The sequence below is a fragment of the Bos grunniens genome, chromosome 2 (assembly GCF_055505025.1).
Source record: "Bos grunniens cultivar Pamir isolate PY7600 chromosome 2, Bosgru_T2T1.0, whole genome shotgun sequence".
Lineage (NCBI taxonomy): Eukaryota > Metazoa > Chordata > Mammalia > Artiodactyla > Bovidae > Bos > Bos grunniens.
In genome coordinates this window covers 92,207,218-92,230,087 of record NC_141166.1, presented here as the reverse complement: position 1 = coordinate 92,230,087, position 22,870 = coordinate 92,207,218, and the positions used below count along the sequence as shown (strand labels likewise).

The following is a 22,870-nucleotide window of genomic DNA, read 5'->3' as shown; positions in this document are numbered from 1 at the left end:
CTGACTTTGTTCTGTTACAGTTTGAATACAAGCTGGACCGAGAGTACCTCAAGGGTTGCAAGCTTTCCGTCACGGATGATAAAGACATGGTCCTGGCCCTGAAGAATTCTATAATCGAAAGTGATGTAAGCATGTGGTCCCCTCCCAGAGGCCTAGCCTCACACAGGGCTGTCTTCTGCAGGCCAGTCCCCAGGGGCACCCTGGGCACCCTGTGGACTGCGGAGGGCTGCTGACCCCAGTCCACAGCAGTGACTTGGCAGAGCAGGGTGGCAGCAGCAGGAAGCTGTAACAGTCAGGTGGCCGGGCCTGATGCAGAGGCTCCACGTGCCAGCCCTCCCAGCCAGAACTGGGGATCTGAGGGCCTGGCTGGACTCTATAAGGGAACATATTCATTTTCGTGGGGTCATACTCTTCCTATGCTTCCTGTTTCCTCAGCTGGAAAGGAGGACTAATAATGCCTCCCAGGGCTTGGGGGAGGGTCCAATGACATTTCAAAGTGCTCTGAACTAAAGCTGCATATATAAAGATTCATCATAACCTTCATTCTGATTGTTACTAAAGCCCCAGCTTGCACGAGATAAAGAAAATCCTGTTTTGGTATTTCCCAAGATTTCTAAATATCAAATCTTACACTGAGTTTAATGTTTCTAACTATGTCAATGACACTACTCTACCAGCTCTATTTAGTAACTCAGGAGCTTGATAAAAAATATGCAGGAGACTCAGAGGAGCTGAAGAAATGCCTTTTTCTCACCCCTGTAGCTGAAATACAAAGAGAAACACGTCAAGGAAAGAGGAAGCTGCCATGCCGTACCTGACACGCCACAGATCCTCCTGGCAAAGACAGTCAGCAGCCTGGTGTCCGAGGTACCCCCCCAGCAGCCCATATGCTCGCCTTCTGTCCTGGGCTGATGCCCCAGGCCGGCATTGTAACAAGCTCTCTGTGCTCTCCCAGAACAAGTACAAGTCGTATGTGAAGAAGCACTTGGCGCAGGGTTCGTACACGACGCTGCCAGAGACCCGGGACACTATTCATGTCAAAGAAGTGACCAAGAACGTCAGTGATGTAAGTGACCAGCCCCAGGACTCTTGGCCACAGCAATGCCACTTTACTTTAGCATCCAGCAAAAGACTGAAAGTTATGTTTTTGCTCACACAGACTTTCTTTTACGTCACTTTCTCTTCCAGCCAGTACCTATATGTGGACTTTGAACACTGGCTTAAAAGACAGTTCAATAGGAACTTCCTGGTGGTCCAGTGGCTAAGACTCCGTGCTCCCAATGCAGAGTTCGATCCCTGGTCGGGGAACTAAGATCCTGCATGCCACACGATGCAACCAAAAATAGTAATAATAAAGACTCAATATCTAGTGACTTTCCAGTTTTGGCAACTGTGGCAGATATGGGTTTTACCATAGGATGTCTTCTCTGGCACTAAAGATATCACTACCCTAGTGGTAATAAAGGGAGGAAGCTTTGATAGTGAAAATCTGTCTTTCTCATCATCTCTCTTCTCCTTAAACTGCTGAACAATTTTAGAGAATCAAAATCACGTCTTCATATCTCCCACATCTCTGCCCACTACATCCTTATGGATAATGCTTTAATGATCATGTATTTATTATTTTATCGTGTATTTACAATAAATCATATATTTAATAATTTGTATTTATGAGCCATGTAAGGTTCCCTTTATTTTAAAAAGATGAATGAAAGAGTTTGCTTTGCTTGTCATCATTCTTTAAAGATTGGTGTGTGGCCCAATGTTAGGCTCCAGGACAGAAATGACAGAGAAGAACTAGAATACAGACAAGACACCCCAGTTCCAAAATGACACCAAAATGGGAACCATGGATTTTCCTTGATCTTCTCACAGTTCTTCAAGTAAAACAATTCTGTTCCTGGCTTCCCCTCCCCACCTAAGAAATTCTGGCTCTTTTCAGACAAATTACAAGAAGAAGTTTGTCAAGGAGAAAGGCAAATCCAACTACTCCATCATGCTGGAGCCCCCAGATGTGAAACACGCCATGGACGTGGCCAAGAAGCAGAGTAACGTGAGTCCCTCTTCTCACTCTCTGGGGCCCACCCGCACCAGGGGGTCCCACACTGGTGCGTGGTGGGCTGGGCCCAGAGAGTGGCCACCCTAATTTCTATTATCTAGTGGTTTAAAATATATGGTGGTGGGATTGATTTGGTTTTAATCAGAAAGGTTCCTTTCAGAAAGAAAGTCTGTTTCTCAAATGAGCAAATGTTTTCTTTCTCCAAATGAAGGTCGCTTACAAAAAAGATGCGAAAGAAAACCTGCATTACACCACAGTGGCCGATCGGCCAGACATCAAGAAGGCCACGCAGGCTGCCAAACAAGCCAGCGAGGTAGGTGGGTGGTAAAAATGTTACCAGACCACCATGCACCGTGAGTAAGTAGTACAAGGCCCCGGCCACCTGGAACACGTTGTCCGTTTTGTTTTTCTTCGATTCAGGTGGAGTACAGAGCCAAGCACCGCAAGGAAGGCAGCCACGGACTTAGCATGCTTGGTCGCCCCGACATTGAAATGGCCAAGAAGGCAGCCAAGCTGAGCAGCCAGGTAACACACATGGGCAAGCAGTCACTCTAATGTAAGGAGATGTTTAGAAACTCTGCAGGAAGAAGTGATACCCAGAATGAAAGTGCAATATTAGTGATCAAAGAGATACGGGGTCTTTGATAGCACTCAGGGCTTTGAAAATTATATCATGAAAAGCTTTGAAAATTTCTATCAGATGCAGTCACTTTAACTTTTTTATTTAACAAACATACATTGAAAGCTTGGGCTAGGAATGAGGGGAATAAACGTCCTCAGACTCTATGTCTACAGATAAATAGTTACAATTTGGGGTTGTGTCTCATTGATGTCCTCAGACTCTATGTCTACAGATAAATAGTTACAATTTGGGGTTGTGTCTGATTGAGGTATGCACCGGGAGCTGAGGGGGAATGCCTAATGCTAGCAGATTTCATATTAGTGAGAAGATGGACTCAGAAATGTGCCCAAACTTGATTGCCCCGTTACCTAATTTCCCTTGTTAGGCTAATTATGTAGAATACTCCTGAGTTATGACAAGTTTTTAGACATTAGATCAGAGACTCCATGATCAACCACCAGATCTTTTAGAGAGCAAGTTTTACTCCAGAAAGACAAGCTCAAGCATCTTATTTCTCCTCCAATTCTGAGATCCTGCCTTCCTCTTTTTTTTCTTTAATATTTATTTATCTTCTTCTTCTTCTTTACTGTTTTCTCAAGTCTTTGTTTGAAGAAATAGGTTTAGGATACCTTTGGTGGTTGTACATATGCCTTTCAGCAATGCCAAACATGGAATTCCAATCTTTTAGAAGATACAAGTAGTAACGTCAGGTGACAAGAAATGGGAATTATGAAGACAAAAAGTTCAGATGTCTAACGATAAGCAAATATGATTTTTTTAAGTTTTTATTTTTAAATGCCAATGCAGTATTTTTATTACAAATTAATGGAATGGTATAAATACTTGAAACAAAGATATGAAATCACCCACAAAAAGTAGTGGAATCTCTAAGAATAGTAAAATGTAACAAGAACTTTTCGATTTAAAACACTTTTAATGTGTTTTTAAATCAAGTTCATATTATTAGCAAGCTAAAAACAAGTTGAAACCTTGAAGACTTTGCTGGTTTTGAAAATAGTGAGGCCTGTATTTCTAACCTCAGGTGAATCCTGTGATGCGGAGAATGACACCTGACCAGGTGGTATTATGAGCTCCCCTTCTTGGGATTACTTCCTGGGAAAGGCTTCCTCAGGATTGACAGCTTCCTGGTGTGGCCACTGGTCCAGAAGAGCCCATCTGTGTGGGCCCCGCCCATTCTGACTTTGCTGTCTTGCTGGCACTCTAGGTGGAATACATCAAAGGCCAAAGGAGAGGGCACGGGCACGGCGCCGCATCTTATGACACCCCTATGATGAGGCAGCTTAAGAAAACTAATGTGCTCATCAGTGATGTAAGACCAGCACCAGCAAGCCCATATCTCTGTCTTCCTCTTTCTCTTGTCTACCTTCTTAGCCTTGGTCAGGGGACTGACCAAGTTGCACTCTGTTGGTCTTGTGTTGGAATGTGTAGAATGCTGTGGAAATTTGTCAGGGGATATACTTTTGCACACACCCATCTTTTCCTGCACGAAACATTCCCCCTGGAACATACCTCCAGAGTAGGAAGGGTAGAGTAGTTTTGAGATGGTCTACTAACTTCTTTAGGCTGCTGACACTGATCAAAGGATGAAGTAAAAATAGACTGGGCATCTTATCTCCAACCAGAGAAAGAGTCTCCGCTGATGACTGTCGTTGGCATTTAATACATTTAAGACTGGTTATTTACTATGGTCTTGCAGTTCAGACATACTCCAAATCAACAGTATAAACTGCTCAAAATGTTTTCAGTTGTAGCTTTCACCCTATGTCTTATAGTCTCAATAGCAAGAAATGTTCTAATTCTTGAACCTGCTCTTCAGTCTTTAGAAGCGTCAATATTATTATCCTGTTCAAGTCTCTGCAAAGAAGTAGAACTGGATGTTAGATCTTTGTATTCAATTGAACTTTGAAAAAATCGATTGAAAACTTCCTTCCCACACTCTCTGAGCCCGCTAGGATTATGGACACTGATGTTGCCATTTGCAACATGGCACTGCGCAGTTGCATCTCAGGTTTCCCTGGTAAATAAGAGAAAGAAGGCTTTTCTATTCCACATCCCGCATGAATGTGGGTTTACTGTGAAAGTGAAAGTAAAGTTGTTGCTCAGCCGACTCTTTGCGACCCCATGGACTGTAGCCTACCACGCTTCTCCATCCATGGGATTTTCCAGGCAAGAATACTGGAGTGGGTTGCCATTTCCTTCTCCAGAGGATCTTCCCAACCCAGGGATCAAACCCAGGTCTCCCACATTGTAGGTAGATGCTTTACCATCTGAGCCACCAGGGAAGATGTACACTTTACTTGGGTTTACTGTACTTCCCACCTAATCCCACACCTTTCTAAGAATTCTTGAAGTCCTAAGTCTGATATGTGTCCTTATCATGCAAAATAGAGTGGTAGGGTTTACTGTACTTCCCACCTAATCCCACACCTTTCTAAGAATTCTTGAAGTCCTGAGTCTGATATGTGTCTTTATCATGCAAAATAGAGTGGTACTTAAGAAGATTCAGTCAAAAAGGAAGATTGGACATGGTGGCTCATATTCCTGGCAGTAGTTATGCTCGACTGCATTTGCTTGGGGCCTTCTTGTGGAAAGAGGAGGAATAACTTTTTAATTAAAAAGTTAGAAATTTAAATCTGCTTAAAATTAACAGAAGAAAAAGGAACTGAAAGGCCAGCAGAAAGCTGCTCTTCAAGTACTTTTTTCAGACGTGAGTTATTTTCTAAAAGATAGAGGGTTTTTAGCATTCTTCTAAAGAAATGGATTTTATTCCCATCAGAGATGGGCCTTTGCAATTTTTCTTCCCCAGTCTTGCCTCTGCACATCTACCTGACTTTGCTTTTCTGTTTCTCAGCTCTTGGGATCAGCCCTATTCTTAGGGTTTCTGCATCTTTAGGACGTTTTCTCTTGGTCCAGACACCTGCTTACCACCTCTGACATTCCTTAGCAGGCTTTTCATTTTATTTGGGGAGTGCATTTCCTTTCAGAGAAGAGCCATTGTAGCATTTCTTTATGTTGTTTTTCTGTTCTGTTGTTTCTGCTTCCTCCATTGCGTGTCTGACTCAGTGCGCCCGCATCCTGCTGTACTGCTCTGCATGCTTATTTTGTCTGTGCGTTTTCACTGGAGATTTATTCAAAATAAATGAGTCTTAGCACTGTGAATGCTTTTCCTTTAATGTGGCAGACTTCATTGTTCTTAGCACTTGAGTGGCCTCCTGTTGTGCCTGTTCTGCTGGATGTGGAAAGTTGTGGGGAAGTAAAGTGATGAAGCATGAGGGGACTGATTTTAAGTGTCTACAGTGCGAAATATCTGGGCAACCAGATCCTGGTGTGCTAACTTTGAATGAGCAAGTCTTTCATTTTACCAACAACAGAAACTCTAGGTGTCCCAGAGCATCAAATATTGCCCTGTTAGCTGGCTAACATCTAGAAAGAGCTCATTTTTCTTTCTTCCTAGAATAAGTAACTGTGCTATGCTTAGTCACTCTGTTGTGTCCAACTCTTTGCAACCCCATGGCCTGTAGCCCGCCAGGCTCCTCTGTCCATGGGGATTCTCCAGGCAAGAATACTGGAGTGGGTTGCCATTTCCTCCTCCAGGGAATCTTCCCAACCCAGGAACTGAATCCAGGTCTCCCGCATTGCAGGCGGATTCTTTACCATCTGAGCCACTAGGGACGCCCAGAATAAATAACTAGCAGGGTTCTATTTCTGGTGTTAATCCTAGTGTCAAAGGAATCAGTCTGTCTTTCAGTAAGGAAGTGTTTCTGTCACTTTCAGTTTATTCTGTTGAATATTCCTATAAGTAAATCTCATCTTTAGCTATTTTGCTTAGGCCTTATGACTGTCTCTTTCATTAATCAAATCACATTTATTAAGCAACTATTAGTGCCCGGCATTGCACTTCTTTTTTAAATTGAAGTTATTTAATCCTTTACATATTCTTTTATATATCCTGCAAGTAAAATATATTTAATCTTATTTTTCTCTTTCTCCATCTAACCTGAAATTATATCAAATACCCCCAAATTCTGTTTTTACTCAAAAGTTATGCCAATATTTTTCCAATTAAAAAAAATTAAAATGATAAAGCTAAAGTACAAAATAATAAATTCTCCTAAATTCAACAGATTCCTTACTTCTCACTTATCTTGATCATTTATAAAGCCTCTTTGAACTCCTGGAAATAGACCTAAAATGCTTTTGGTTTTGCTAGTTAGGAGGACTAAAATGCTTCAAATCAAATATATTAGATCATGTCTCTGAATTTAGCCAGAAGCCTTTTCCCATGCATTTTTGTCCTGCATCAAAAGGAAGTGAATCTTTCATACCTCTGGATAATATAAAAATGAGCAAAACAAATACTATGTCATTTGTTCTTATACTTAATTGCCTGTTGTCCCTGCATAATTATTAATAATGCTCCCTTTTACTCTTAAAAGTGGCCTAATTTGGATAATAAATTATATGATCACTTTTTGTGTAACATATGTTCTTTTGCATTTACATTTCCCCTGTTCCTCAGCCTTCAAATAAACTGACATTCAGGAATAATTTGGATTTTTGCATTTGCTATTAGGTTCAATACCGAGAAAATTTCAACAAAGAGAAGGGCAAGACACCAAAATACAATCCAAAAGATAGCCAGCTCTACAAAGTCATGAAAGATGCTAATACTCTTGCAAGTGAGGTATGTGTGAATTTGCCATTTTAAGTATTTTTAAGTATGTAATTCAGTGCTATTAATTGCATTCACAATGTTGTCCAACTACCACTATTAATTCCAAAGCTTTTCATCACCTCAAAACACAAACTCTATAACTATTAAGCAATAACTCTCCATTTCTCTCTCTCACCAATCCCTGGAAAGCTCTCATCTACTTTCTGTCCCTATACGTTTGCCTATTAGAGATTTCATGTAAGTAGAATCATGTAATTTTCGTCCTTTTTTGGTCTGGCTTATTTCATTTAGCTCAATGTTTTCAAGGTTCATCCGTGCTGCGAAGCATATGTCAGAACTTCATTCCATCTATGGTTAAACAGTATTCCACTTTATGTATCACACCGTGTTTGTCCCTTCATCTGTCAATGGATACTTGAATTTCCCGTTTTTGGCTACTGTAAATGAGTTATGGTTTTTTTTATTACCATTTCCAGCATTTGTTTCAGGATGAGTTAACTTATTATGGTTTCATTAGTACAGTTTTCCATTTCCTATTTATATGATTTCCTTTTTCCCCTTACTGTGGCACAGGTTAAGTATAAGGCTGATTTGAAGAAACTTCACAAACCTGTGACTGACATGAAGGAATCGCTAATAATGAACCATGTCTTGAATACAAGCCACCTTGCCAGTTCTGTAAGCTCAATCATTTGCTCCAAAAACAGCTTGTTTCACCCCTTTACAGCTAAATTCCTTCTCTGAGGTCACATGCATCTCCTTCTCTGCTACTGAAAGCATGTCTGTCCTCTGAGTGCATTCTTCCAAATGACAATATTAATCTACCAGTGCTCCCCTGACTGCCACACCTCTCAGATTATAAAATTGCTTCTGTTTGGGGAATATTTTAACTTCTTTTTCTCCCAATTAACCACTCCCTTTCCTCCTCGTAAAAACATAGACTTAACACTTGGAATAGTTTCTTTCACTTTTAACTTTTCACTCTTAAAAGCCTACTTTACATGCTTGTATTTATTAACTGACAATACTGAACATGTATCTTTATCCTTTAAAATGTTTTTTTAATCCCCTATGTGGTGTTCGCTAATTTTCATTTGGTCTTGATGCTGCTGCTATGTAAATATCCAACCTAAAGAGAAAAATAGGAATGCGGAGCAGCTTTGCCATCAATGTGCCTCTTTTTGCCTCCTTCCCCTCAGTACCAGTACAAGAAGAACTATGAGAAGAGTAAAGGTCACTACCACACCATACCTGACAATCTGGAGCAGCTTCATCTAAAAGAGGCCACAGAATTACAGAGTATCGTAAGTTGACCAAGACTGTCTTTTTTCCTGCACATTCACCTACCATGTCCAAAGTTTTCATGGATTCCCCTAGAGGACAGTAGTTACACTTGTAGCAACAAGTGCTCCTGAAAATTTCCAAAGATATCAGGGGCCTGGAATTTGGCAACATGTTGAAACAAATGTTCATGTTACGAATGGTAACAATGTCTACATACACTGGAGAAATAGTGCAGTAGGCATGCAGTATGTGTTACTCAGGTTACTCACAGGGACTGGAAGCATGAAGATTATATCACCAGGGAGACAGATCCCTTAGAAAATATTAGTGGGACTTCCCTGGTGGTTCAGTGGCTAAGACGCCATGCTCCCAATGCAGGGGGCCTGGGTTTGATTCCTGGTCGGGGATCTAGGTCCCACATGTTGCAACTAAAGATCCCACATGCCACAGTTAAGACCTGACACAGCCAGATAAATCAATAAATATATTTGTTTTAAAAAAAGAAAAGAAAATATTACCAAGAAGGATGGGGAGCCTTTAGAGGATTTGGGGCAGAGGAGTGATATGATCAGGTCACCACTGAAGTAGTCTCTGGGTGTGGAAGAAATTGCAAAATTTATACAAGTAAGATTCTCCCAGGAAAAGAACTCAGGGAAGGTATTCGCTGCCACATGACCTTCTGTTTCACAAATTCAGCTATTCCCATCCCCATTGGGCATTAACAAGAAGGCTGAATTACTAAAGATGCCTCCCATCATCTGTAAAGCAGCCCGTGTTCCTGGATCTCTATGTTAATGTGTTGTCATAAGCAAGAGAGCTGAGATTGGCCTTGCTATGAAGATGCTGTGTGACCCAGGCTTTTGTCTTTCAGGGTCTCCTGTGTAAATTAGGAATATCTATAGGCTCCTCCCATTTCTGAGCCCCTGTGATGAGGATGAGGAGTTTGTATTTGTAAAATAGCCTTGGGGTCTTTTTGAGAATGTCAGGTTTGTTAGAAATTCAGTCAATGACTAGTCAACTGGTTTTCATTTTCATACCAATCTATATTGGCAGCATTGAATGTGACCAGTTATTACCTCAGTTGATATGTAAATAAAGTTGTATGCATTATCTATTAAGGCCCCAGGTCCCTGATAAAAGTTCTTACGAAGGGAAGATTGGGGATTTTTATTAGAAATATTGGCTGATGCTCCGGCTAAAATATTCACATCTATATACATCAAATCTCGGCAAACCTTCCCTGTGGACAGTTTTCCCATGAATTTCTTGTCTCAATGCTTGTCTTGGCTGATTCTTCTGCAGTGATCCTTTTGTCTCCTTGAATTGAACACAAATCCTGACCATGCCTTGCAGACAGTTTTGGTGTTACCCTGCCAGGCCAAAATAAAAAGTAACTTTCTGAAACATGACAGGAAACTGTTTTGCGTGGCAATGAGATGCCACCCAATTGGACACAAAGTACCAATTAAAAATGCTACTGTTAAACTGGTCTCTGTCTCAGAATTGGCCAGAGATGTCTCATAAGGGTTTTATCACTAGGTGAAATACAAAGAAAAGTACGAAAAGGAACGAGGGAAGCCTATGCTAGATTTTGAAACACCAACGTACATCACTGCCAAGGAGTCTCAGCAGATGCAGAGTGGGGTAAGTCCTGCACAAACCCCAACACAGCAAGTATACCATCGAGCTAACGCAAACAACCTCTACCCGCAAAAGTGTTGAGCCTGTTGTTATCCCAAAGGTGTGGATGATGGGATTCTTCAACATATGATTACCAAAATCTTTTCCATATCTCAAATCCTGTGGTTCCATTATTTATATAAAAAATTTTTCTGAATAATAAACATTTACCATATATGTTTATCTCAACTACCCTTTTCACAGAATTAGGAGATAGCAAACTGTTCCTAATACTGAAACAAATTATTTTGAATGTAATGTAATTTTTTCTTTGAATCAGTTCCCTCTATGCAGACCCACTGTTGGCTTTGAATTGTTCTCTTAATAGGAAGCCTCCAGTCCAAGAAAGGAAGATTTTTTTTTCTTTTAATCAGGGTTTTTATCAAAATATCAAAAAAGTCAGTATGTCATATTTCCTATTTTAGAAATGTAAGCAGAGGCATCTAAAATAAAATTAAAAAAAATTTTAATCAATAGTGGAGAAGAATGAATCTTATTTTGAAACTGAGAAAGTCTGTCTTCATTGGGAAACAGGCTTATTTTGGATTTCTTCTGCCTCACCTCCATGAGCATATCTCCAACCATAAAGATAAATGGCTTTTAATATAAGTAGTAGTTTGGGGAGCTTTCTGGTGTGTAGAATGCCAGATAACAGAAAATTTTAAACTGTTTAAAACAGTTGGTAAACCTGGGGAAAGCATCTGTGGGAGCTCCTTGTACTATTCTTACAACTTTTCTGTAGATGTCAAATTCTATCAGAATTTAAAAATGACAAAAATTGAGTCCCAATGTCTATTCTAAGCCTCCCAGTCATACAGCCTCATCCACAGATTTGAGAGATGGGGGAGTTGGTGGCCCTTCCTCCTAACAGTGAACAAAGCCTGATAACCTCTCTGGGCTTCATTATCCACCTTATTTGTTAGGTGATTTAGAATAATAGTTGTGATTATGAGAAAGGGCAAATTTGCATTTGGTGCCCTCAAGATCCCCTTCCTCTGAGTGGTTTTTTATTTTCTTCCCCTGAGTCACTTCTGATTCAGAAGTAGAATTTTATTGCCTTCAGGAAAGTGTCATCAAGAGAGAGGACAACATATTGAGAGTCTTGGGGGTATCTCCGTCCTTCCCCTTTCAGAGGGCCAGCCCCCATGGGAGTGGTAGATAGGCAAATGAGAGGCCACCGAAGGTTCTCAGCCTCTAAGTCTCCTCGGGGAATTTGCTCTGCCCAGGGTATTTCCAGAACAGTCATGTTTCAAATGTGTGATTATCAGCAGAACTAAGATCAAGAAGCCATACACAGAAAGAAAATGTAACTGTTTTCTTCCTAGGGTTGAGAAATAAGTTGTAACAAACATTCTTTCTTGTCTTTCCTTCCTACTTACATTAGAAAGAATATAGGAAAGATTATGAAGAGTCCATTAAAGGCAGAAACCTGACTGGCCTGGAGGTCACACCAGCTCTATTACATGTCAAATATGCAACCAAAATAGCCAGCGAGGTAGTGCCCACTCGGTCTTTCCTCTCCCTCCTCACCCAAATAATTGCACTAATGACACTCATCAACGTATTCCGACCATTTTCACCACCACCTAACTCTCCGGGGTCCAAGTTGGGTTCCCATGTGTTTCATACTAGCACCTAATCTATTACCCATGTTAATTCTCCTAATTTTTAATTGAGTACCTAATAAAATGTGCTTACCTTAGCATTCTATTAATTTCTAGTTTATTTGATATTGGATATTAACTGATGAAGCTTATACCCTGCCTTTATTAATTTTTTATTGGCTAAACTGTAACTGTGTGAAATTAGGAGGTTTTTGTTTTGTATTTTGGTGAGGGACTTTTCAGCAGAGGAACAATCCAGGCTTTCTTGTGAGCATTGTTGCTTGTATTCTGTGCTATAGAAAGAGTACAGGAAAGATCTAGAGGAAAGCATCCGTGGGAAGGGTCTCAGCGAAATGGAAGACACACCGGATATGCTAAGAGCAAAGAATGCCACCCAGATCCTCAACGAGGTGGGCACCCAGCTGACTGCATGCACAGGATCAACCGAGTATCTTCTTCCTAGCCAAGTTGCATTTTTTTAAAAAGTGATAGTTTTTGTATTTCAGATTCTCTGTTCAACATGATTATTAATCATTACATAAAATATCTCAATTTCTGATGAGTTGATATTGTAACTGTTTCCATAGTGGCTATGCCTGTTCTTTATCTAATAGTTTTTGATTTAATCTTGATACATTTGTTGTGCCCATTTAAATAAAAACACCACCCTGGAGTGGTGGGCATCTAAGTGTAATTGTTTATGCACCAAACCAGATTTAAAATATGCTTTGTACTTTAATGTTCTAAGCAGAGAATGCTAGAAATTGCTCCGAAGGAGATTCTGGCATCAGTATAAGTTTTCTGAAGCGGTCTTCTGTTGTCCCCACTCTGTCCCACCCCAGGGAGTGCAGAGGTGACACTAGCAATGCAAGTAGCATGTTATGTGGGTCTATCTTCACTCTGCACATTTATTATCTTGCTATGACAGTTAACTAACATTTCTTTTCATGCTCCTATAGAAAGAATATAAGAGAGATCTGGAGCTGGAAGTCAAAGGAAGAGGCCTGAATGCCATGGCCAATGAAACTCCTGACTTCCTGAGAGCCAGGAATGCTACAGATATTGCCAGCCAGGTGAGTGTTCCATGTCAGTCTTTAAAAACAAAACAAAACAAAACAAAAAAGTAGCTGTGATTGTAAGAACACAGTTTTTTCCTTCTATTATCTTACTTGTTGGTCAATTACAGTCAGATGCATATAATGGCATGGCGGAATCTGTTCTGATGAAAGGATCCAGGACGTTTGCCAAGGCTGCTCTCATCTGTCCTTCTCCCAGCTCTTCCAAAAAGAATCAATGCCTTACTATCTGTTGATTGTCCCTCTCCTCCTTTCCCAAACCCTGCACAACGTCTCTCACCAGCCCTCACACCACCCACTTCCCCCAATCAACTAGATAGTCTAGGACTCAACCTTTCTTTCTGAATCTCACTCCTTAACATAAAGCTATAAACACAAGAGAAAAAACAATTGTTGAGTAGCAAATGAATGAATCCTTTTATCTTTTGCTTTTATTTTGAATAATGAATCCTTTTAGAAAAGAAGTATTGATTACTTAATACTCAAACTGAGCCAACAAATGTGTGCACTGTAAACATTTATCCAACTATTGGGTGTTCCTTTTGTAGATTAAGTATAAGCAATCAGCAGAAATGGAAAAAGCCAATTTCACTTCTGTGGTTGACACTCCGGAGATCATTCATGCCCAGCAAGTCAAGAACCTTTCAAGCCAGGTAAGGACATTCATCAGAATATCACACATTGACCCCAGTTACAAAGAACAAGTCTTTCCATTAATACTGAAGGAGATTCTTTCAAATCACAATTTTGCCCAGTAAAAAAGAAGAGATTCATCTATGATGCAAGTTTGAGTTAGACTTGAGATTCCTATATCAGAATTAAAATAATGGAGAGAATTTTAAGGTACTGAAGAACTCTTAAATGGTTCCACTCATAATTTTTTAAGGGCTTCCCAGGTGGTGCCAGTGGTAAAGAATCCACCTGCCAATGAAGGAAATACAAGACACAGGTTTTATCCCTGGAGTAGGAATTGGCCACCCACTCCAGTATTCTAGGAAATGGCAACCCACTCCAGTGTTCTTGCCTAGAGAATCCTAGGGACGGGGGAGCCTGGTGGGCTGCCGTCTATGGGGTCGCACAGAGTCGGACAAGACTGAGGTGACTTAGCAGCCAGTATTCTTGCCTGGAAAATTCCATGGACAGAGGAGCCTGGAGGACTATAGTCCATGGGTCTGCAAAGAGTTGGACATGAGTGAACACACACATGCATGCACATAATTTTTTTATTTTTCCAGTTTTATTAACATAAAATTGAATGTATCACCATATAAGTTTAAGGTGTACAGTGTAATGGTTTGTGAAAGTCAGTCAGTCATGTCTGACTCTGCGATCCCATGGACTATCCAGTCCCTGGAATTCTTCAGGCCAGAATACTGGGTGCTGCTGCTGCTAAGTCACTTCAGTCGTGTCCAACTCTGTGTGACCCCATAGATGGCGGCCCACCAGGCTCCCCTGTCCCTGGGATTCTCCAGGCAATAACACTGGAGTGGGTTGCCATTTCCTTCTCCAATGCATGAAAGTGAAAAGTGGAATGGGTAGCTGTTCCCTTCCCCAGGGGATCTTCCCAACCCAGGGATTGAACCCAGGTCTCCAACATTGCAGGCAGATTCTTTATCAGCTGAGCGACCAGGGAAGCTCAAGAATACTGGAGTGGGTAGCTTATCCCTTTGCCAATGAATCTTCCCAACCCAGGAACTGAACCGGGGTCTCCTGCATTACAAGCAGATTCTTTACCAGCTGAGCTATTAAGTGTAATGGTTTGGTTTATATTACTTGTGAAGTGATTACCTCAATAAGTTTAATTAGCATCCATCATATAGTAAAAAAAACAAAAAAAGAAAATTTTTCCTTGCGATGGAACTCTCAGGATTTAGTCTCTTCACAACTTCCACACCATGCAGCAGTATTAGCTACAGTTGTCATCATGGTACTCATTACACCCCTACTACTTTATAACTGGAAGTTTGTCACTTTTTGACCCCTTTCTCCAGTTCCACTTCACCCCCAACTCCCACCTCCGGCAACCACAAATCTGATCAGTTTTTCTATGAGTTTGTTTTGATTTTAGATTCCACAGATATGTGAGGTCATACACTCACATATTTGTGAGATCAAGTATTTGTCTTTCTCTGACTTATTTCACTTAGTGTTGTGCCCTCCATATCTACCCATTTGTCACAGATGGTGGGATCTTCTGTTTTTATGCCTGAATATTATTCTGTTGTACATATATAGCACAACTTTGTTTAAATTGGAGGGTTAATTGCTTTACAGTGTTGCACTGATTTCTACCACACAGCAATGCAAATCAGCCACAATTAAACATATATCTATGTATATATATACACACACACCACAACATTTTTCACCCATCATTTGTTGGTATACACTTAGGTTGTTTCCATGTCTCGACTATTATAAATAATGATGCTATGAACATCAAAGTGCAGGTATCTTTTCAAATTAGTGCTTTTATATCCTTCAAATATATTCTCAGAAGTGGAATTGCTGGATCCTGTGGTAGTTGTGTTTTTAATTTTTTGTGGATCCTCTATACTATTTTCCAAAGAGGCAAAACCAGTTTACAATCCCAGTGGGCCACTGTTCTCCACACCCTCACCAGCATTTATTTGTTATCGCTTGTCTTTCTGATGATGGCCATTCACACAGGCATGAGTTACCACCCATAGTTAAAAAATCAGTCTCTTAAAATGTGGATGTAAAATTTGCAAATCTGGAAGAAAGAAAGTTGATCACCCACATCTGATTATCAGTTTCTTTAACAAGATTGAGATTATGTCAACACTAACCATACAATCTAACCCTGATTCTTCCCGATGGATAACTCTCTCTCTTCCTACAGAGAGATAAAGAAAAGTATGGTGTCCTTCTTACTCCTGGATATATATCCTCATTTGTTTTAATCTTCACTACTGATCAGGAACCTACAATTTACTTGAGTAGCCCCAAATTAGAGTTTTTTGCTTGTCTCCTAATCATTGAGTTAGAAAGCAGTAGTTGCTTGAGTGGGCTATACTGCATAACACCTGGGAATATAGCTTTCCTGGCCCCATCCTGGAAGTTCTTGTTGGACCTGCCTGCTGGTTCACCCCTGTAGCCAGGAGCCCAACCATACCTGCTTACAGGTCAGTGACAATATCTTTGTCACCAACCAAGGACTGGCATTCAAGAGGCCTTGGTGATGGCTCTCAACTCTACTACTTTTCTCCATTTTGCCTGTTGAACAGTCTGGCTCCATCCAGTTCACTACAGGCATCCCTTTGTTGCTGCCAGGAACCTCAGGGGCTGTCACCTCCCTCATATGCCCACTTGGCCAGTTTAGCCATTGACAATTTTGTTGTTCAGCTGCTCAGTTGTGTCCAACTCTTTGCATGCTGGACTGCAGCATGCCAGGCTTCCCTGTCCTTCACAAACACCCAGAGCTTGCTCAAACTCATGTCCCTTGAGTTGGTGATGCCATTCAACCATCTCATCCTCTGTCATCCCCTTCTTCTTCCTCCTGCCTTCAATCTTTCCCAGCATCAGGGTCTTTTCCAATGAGTCAGCTCTTTGTATCAGGTAGCCACAAGTATTGGAGCTTCAGCCTCAGCATCAGTCCCTCCAATGAATGAATATTCAGGATTGATTTCTTTAGGATTGACTGGGTTGATCTTACAGTCCAAGGGACTCTCAAGTCTTCTCCAACACCACAGTTCTTCTCCAACACCAAAATGACAATGGGTCATGACAATGGATCTTGGGCTCAGTTCTCCTGGAAAGAAGAGGCCTGGTGCTCACTGATCCAAGGGCTCTGCTTTACAACTCCCTAACATCCTTAAATAGTCAAAAAAAAAGACTTTCCCTCTGCTGAGCAGGAAGGGCTATTTTAGGTCCCATTGGCCTATATCCCTGTGTTCTTCACCGTCCTTATTTCTTGGAATCTGTTTCCAGAAAAAGTACAAGGAAGATGCAGAGAAGTGCATGTCATATTATGAGACCGTTTTGGACACCCCAGAGATGCAGAGGGTCCGGGAGAACCAAAAGAACTTCAGCCTTGTGAGTTTTTATTGATTCTAAGGCACAGCTCACTGGGACATGGGTTGAGGCTGGGAAAGAAGGATGCCTCTGGGCACACATGCTTGGGTATCCAGCCTACAGCTGCCCTCAGCACCTCCCACCCCTGCCCAGGAGATGTGTGTTCCAGTTTCCTCTGGGCTCACCTTTTAGCTCAGTCCCAAATCATCTCACACTTTGTTAGTGACTTCTTGTCGTTAAATATGAACTGTCACCATCTTTTCCAGGTGGTGACATCTTTTCAAAGTTAATTCTAGGCAAGAGATATTTAAAAAAAAAAAAAAAACTACTTTTAGGGTTTTAAAGTTTAGTTTCTCTCCAAAATTCTTATTGAATTTCTCATTGGCTATCTATGATTATTGTGGCAGATACATTTAAAATATATATATATATAAGGTTTTAACTTCCTTACACAATATAGGACAATTAAAAATATACAAAACAATGTTGAAATCTTAACAAGATGTTTACTCTTTTTTCATAGCTCCAATACCAGTATGACCTTAAAAACAGTAAAGGAAAAATTACAGTTGTTCAAGACACACCAGAAATACTGCGTGTAAAAGAAAATCAAAAGAATTTCAGCTCGGTATACTTACTATTTATTTTCCATTTAATGCTAACCTAATAATTTCAGTCTCTTTAAAAATATACTAGCCTCACGCTGATTCAGACAATTAACATCTAACCTCCCCAGTTAATGCTAGTTCTTTGTTAAAATTCCCCATAATTTGCTCTAAAACCACCACTCCAGAGACCATTAGAAATAACATGTCTGCTAACAAAGGAGCTTTTAATCCCAAGGGCAGTAACACGTGTTGTCTTGCTCCAAGAAGACAGATTTCTTTTCGACACTGATTTATTATCCCTCCCCAAAATAACTGACTTTATATTTATTTAATGGATCTTGTGTTTCACACTGGAGTGTCTTTTAATCAACATTTTCTGCTTTTTCTCATTATGTATTAATACAGTATGATAATCTTAAAAGAAATCTCCAGGTCTGAAAAGTGACACGTGTTGTTACGTGTCTGAGTTACTGGGGCTGACGCAGAAGACACTCCAGCACTTGCCTAAGAACATTCTCTAGTGTCTTTTGTTTTCACAGAAGCCATGTTTCCTACTCTTTCTCCAGGAACGGTTGTGTTGTCCTTTCTTCTGTGTAACACTGTCCTAATTCTGAATACCCAGGTTTTATATAAAGAGGATGTCTCACCAGGAACAGCAATTGGAAAGACACCTGAGATGATGAGAGTGAAGCAAACCCAGGACCACATTAGCTCGGTAAAGACACCCACTAGGGACTCATTTCCAGTATCTTCTGCCTCCCTTTGATCATCCACACTGATGGCTGAGCTGCACCCAAAGCTTTTGTCACCAAAATAAGAGGGACATCCCATAATGCAGTGTCGAGGCAGTTTTCATGAGGGCTTGTTAGACATGAAAAATGGAGAGCCCTGTGTCAACATGAACCAGAGTTGGACAGTAGTTTAGTAAAAAAAAAAGATTTTTATCCAGGACAATTGTAATATAGAAGAAAAGAGATCTCCGTATAGAACTGAGCTCAGTTCTGAATACAAGGGAAAGTAGGGTTTTATGATGGGTGGATGGACGGGGTGGGATGGGGGAGAATGGGAAGGTGGAGAAAAGATCAATGGATGGAAAATTACTCAGAAGAAACAGGGAGGTAAAGGGGGGATTATGGCTAAAATGGCAGATCAAGGTAGTCAGACTTCGCCTTGGGGCTGGGGGGTAAGGAATATTGAGGAGGATGAGATATCCAGGGTGGGAGATTTGGCTAAACTGACTTAGCAAGATTCTTGCTAAAACTGGGTGGTACAAAGATGTCCAAAGGTTAAGGCCTAGTTTGGAAGAAGATTCAGAGGAGCCTGACTCAAATTTGGTCAAGAGACTCCTTGTCACTTGTAAGTCAGAGAATGGCCCTTCCTGGGGGGGTGGGGTGTGTGTGCGTGTGTCTGCCCTGGGCACATGAACTGTGGCATAAGACATGGGAGACCTCAGGGAAGAGAAGGGGCTTCAGTCGAAGTGTGGACCCCACCCCTAAAGAAATCAGAGAGAACCCATGTGTCCTTGTCCTGGTTCTCCTGACCCAGTATCAGAATGTGGCCCCATTCCCACTAAGTATGGAGGTTGTGCTATTTAAACCGTGACTTTGCACTGTGGGGCGACTAACCAAACACATGCTCATGTTCCAATTTTTATACCTGCAGGTGAAGTATAAGGAGGTGATTGGACAAGGAACGCCCATCCCAGACCTGCCTGAAGTGAAGCGCGTCAAGCAGACACAGAAGCACATCAGCTCGGTAACGGCCCCTCCCCGTGCTGGTCCCTTCCTGCGTCACCCTTTCCTTCTCCTACCCGCTTGGACAACCCTCCCTGCCCTGCGACAGGCAGTGCAGTTTGCAAAATCAAGATAAGGAAATTCTGTCTTTACATAATCAGGGAGCAGAAGGGACTTGGCTTCATGTTTAATCATCATATGTGCAGTTCCTTAAAATGTGCTGACAGTAGTGTAAGGTTACTGAGATGAGCTTGTTAATTACACATACATATAAACATAAAATATAAAACAAAGCTGTGTACATGCATGTACCTCAGGATATTCTCCCCTATCCGGGAGACCCTGGGTAGACTTGTGAAGTCTACATAGCCTTCTCCCCTCGCCCTGTGTGTTCTGAAGGTGCTGGCTGTCATCTTACCCACAAAGGTGTATCTTAAGCCTGTTCTCTAAACAGGGATTTCAGGCTCTTGTGTACAGTGTCTGTGTATATGTTGGGAGACCCACCACACTTGAGACAGCAGGTTTAGCACACATTTCTCCTGCCCTCTGTCCAGCTAGTCCTGCCTCCGCCCACACCCTATCCCCCAACGCCACTCACCACTCTTTCCCATCCACAAGCAGTTTGTAAGCAGTTGCTGGCTACTAGCCAAAGATTGTGTGAAGTTTGGGAAATAGTTTGTAGCCAATAAAAGGCAAGGATCTTGACCTGATTTTCTTGGCCACTGGAGGAAATTCAATCCCACTGAATTTCCATTAGAGAACACTGGCTGTTTGTCTTGCAAGTCGTCTGTATCCTTTAGACCTCATTCCCTTTGCATTCTCTGCTTCTACCCTGGCTCCCATGGTTACAAGCTGCATTTAGAACTGCACATCCACTCAACCAGGAAAGCCAGCCTGCATCACCTTTGCCGCTCTGAGCCCAATTTCTCGCCTTTCTCTGGTTTTGTTTTGTTCCCTGGTTCAGTTCCGTTGCCTTGCTCAGTAAAGAAATACAACTTTGTTTGAAGATGGTAGATTGTTAAAGATCTTGAATAGTTTCCTAGCAAAATAGAGACATTAGCACTAGTGGCAGTGATTTTAGGAATTAACTTGTGACACAAACCCCCAGATTTTCCATGTTGCTCCCCAGCCTATGCTCTAGTACAACACAGAATCCATCCACTTAATGCCTTCCTTCCTTTAGGTGGACAATTGTTAACACTGTGAGTGAGGGTAGAATGAGGATGCCAAAAGGCTCTGGAAGTTCCTCACTTGTTTCATTAGCACAGTCCTTTGGACTTCTCCCTGTTCAAAAACACTAATTTACATGATTCAGCACTGAGTAAAAATTTCAGACAAAGTTGCTCTTCCTGCAAAAATAAACTATTCAAGTCTCCTTACATTAAGGGGTACCTAAGACTAAAGACCAGTTAGGAATTTTCTGAAGAAAATACAAAATTCTCAATAACCCTGAAAGAGTACACATGATTAGAAAAATGTAAACCAAGCCACCTATTTATAACCTACTGCGGACCTACTATATTCAAGGGACTAATACTAGATGTTATGAAATGGTTAATGTTTTTTTCAATGTTGAATGTATTAGCACTATTTAATGCATTTTAGGAATGTAATGATACTAAATGTTGACTAAAGAGAAGTGCCACAATTTAGTACAGTCTTCAAGGTAGTAAAGTTACTACCTTTGAAGAGAGAAAATAAATATTTGTGGCATTTTTTTCCTTATTCCTAAATGTCATGTTTGAAAGCTAGATTCTTTCTGTGAGTTTCCACCAAATAGCTGGCACATAGGTGTAAATCCAAAGGATTTGTGGTCATTTCACTTTTTTAGATGTTCTAATTATCTTCTACAGGTTATGTACAAAGAGAACCTGGGAACAGGCATTCCAACCCCTGTCACTCCAGAGATTGAGAGAGTCAAACGCAATCAAGAGAACTTTAGCTCGGTATTTACAAATAAGAATTAAGAAACTTGACTTCCCATTAAAAAAAATTACTAGAATAATCCATCATTCTTTTAAAAAATAACATCTTAACAGTTTTGTGTGTGTGGTGTGTGTGTTACCACCTGACCAAGACCATCTAGTCTTACAAAAAATGACTCACTTTTCTGATGGTATTTTAACCCTTCTGGTGACTGATCAGTGTGACCACTTAGATCTGAAATACTGTAAATAGAATTAACGCAAGATTTCTCATCATTACATTCATATCCTATAACTCAGTGCTTTCTGTTGTACTTTTTCATTCCCAGAATTAGAATTTATCCTTAAAACATGAAGTAACAAGTAAAAGTATTATTCTTACTAAATATAACTTACTAAAACTCCCTCCTCACACACCCCTGCCCCCAGTTTTCTCTCTTCCTTGATCTTTGTGCCTGTTTTGAATGTCTTTTGGGTACTTTTTTGTATCTCACAGGTTTTGTACAAAGAAAATTTGGGGAAAGGAACCCCAACACCTATCACTCCAGAGATGGAGAGAGTCAAACGCAATCAAGAGAACTTTAGCTCGGTATTTCTTAGGGGGAAAAAATAGAAAATCCCTTAATTTTTATTTAAAATAATATTTTTAACACATTACCAATATATAATTTTCTTCCTATAAAAATACTAAATTCATAGAATGAAAATGACACCAAATGTTACCTCAGTTTTCAACCCAAATCTAATTTAGTATTGTAGTTCTGGTGTGAAATTTTAACTGTTTTTCCTAAAACATAGCTATTGATCACATTCCTTAAAAACCTAAAATACTTAGTGTTTCCTTCCTCAATTCCTTGAATAACAGTAGATGTTTCTAACTGTTGTGGCACAAATCAAAAGTAAAATCTAACACGCCTTCAAAAGGACAATGTTAACTAGAATTCTATTTGTATTTATTATGGCTCTGTTTGATGTATTCTGTGTTTGCAGCATTTCTTAAAAGAATGTGATTCTTGAACATTTTCATTCCAAAGACAACTTAGCAATTCACAATGACTCAGAAATACAAGTTTACTTGGCTCAGCTATTTTTTGTGTATCACAAGAGATATAAATGGGTTTCTTTGGAATAGTTTCAGGGTCATTGAAAGCTAATATTTATTTAGCTTTTAATACTTATTTTATTCCCCAAACCCCTTTCTTTTTGGTCTCCTGAGAATTACCAACAGCTCATTATGCATATGAATTTCAGTTAACTTGAGCACTATTTGGTAAATCCTAATCCTGCCTTTGAGAAAAGGCCTATATATGTATGGGGATTGGCCAAAAAGTTCATTTAGGTTTTTTGGTAATATCTTACAGAAAATCTCAATGAAATTTTTGGCAAATCCAGTAAATGACTCCTGCCTGTAATCTGTGGGTATTAATGCCACTTTTTTGTATGAGACAGACCTCATACTGTTTGTGATGAAATATCCAAAGGTAATCTATACTTGTTCTATTTCTTAAATTTATTTAGGCCTATTTCATGTCATTAGGAAAACAAACA

The 22,870-nt window shown here is 40.5% G+C and overlaps 1 protein-coding gene across 45 annotated transcripts in view; it reads left to right on the top strand.

The window, feature by feature from the left end:
• Nucleotides 1-22,870, top strand: part of NEB (nebulin) — a 220,940-nt gene that overhangs the window by 183,718 nt on the left and 14,352 nt on the right. For 25 of the 45 annotated variants that reach the window (XM_086353220.1, XM_086353190.1, XM_086353126.1 and 22 more), the window contains exons 140-159: nt 21-125; nt 763-867; nt 956-1,066; nt 1,943-2,053; nt 2,271-2,372; nt 2,480-2,584; nt 7,276-7,386; nt 7,951-8,055; nt 8,577-8,681; nt 10,201-10,305; nt 11,726-11,836; nt 12,245-12,355; nt 12,905-13,018; nt 13,570-13,674; nt 16,973-17,077; nt 17,580-17,684; nt 18,287-18,379; nt 19,327-19,419; nt 21,251-21,343; nt 21,819-21,911. In XM_086353220.1, the coding sequence (XP_086209346.1) occupies nt 21-125; nt 763-867; nt 956-1,066; nt 1,943-2,053; nt 2,271-2,372; nt 2,480-2,584; nt 7,276-7,386; nt 7,951-8,055; nt 8,577-8,681; nt 10,201-10,305; nt 11,726-11,836; nt 12,245-12,355; nt 12,905-13,018; nt 13,570-13,674; nt 16,973-17,077; nt 17,580-17,684; nt 18,287-18,379; nt 19,327-19,419; nt 21,251-21,343; nt 21,819-21,911 (2,088 nt within the window). The remainder of the gene's footprint in view (nt 1-20; nt 126-762; nt 868-955; nt 1,067-1,942; nt 2,054-2,270; nt 2,373-2,479; nt 2,585-7,275; nt 7,387-7,950; nt 8,056-8,576; nt 8,682-10,200; nt 10,306-11,725; nt 11,837-12,244; nt 12,356-12,904; nt 13,019-13,569; nt 13,675-16,972; nt 17,078-17,579; nt 17,685-18,286; nt 18,380-19,326; nt 19,420-21,250; nt 21,344-21,818; nt 21,912-22,870) is intronic. The other 20 variants (XM_086353256.1, XM_086353230.1, XM_086353166.1 and 17 more) reach the window with 5 other exon arrangements.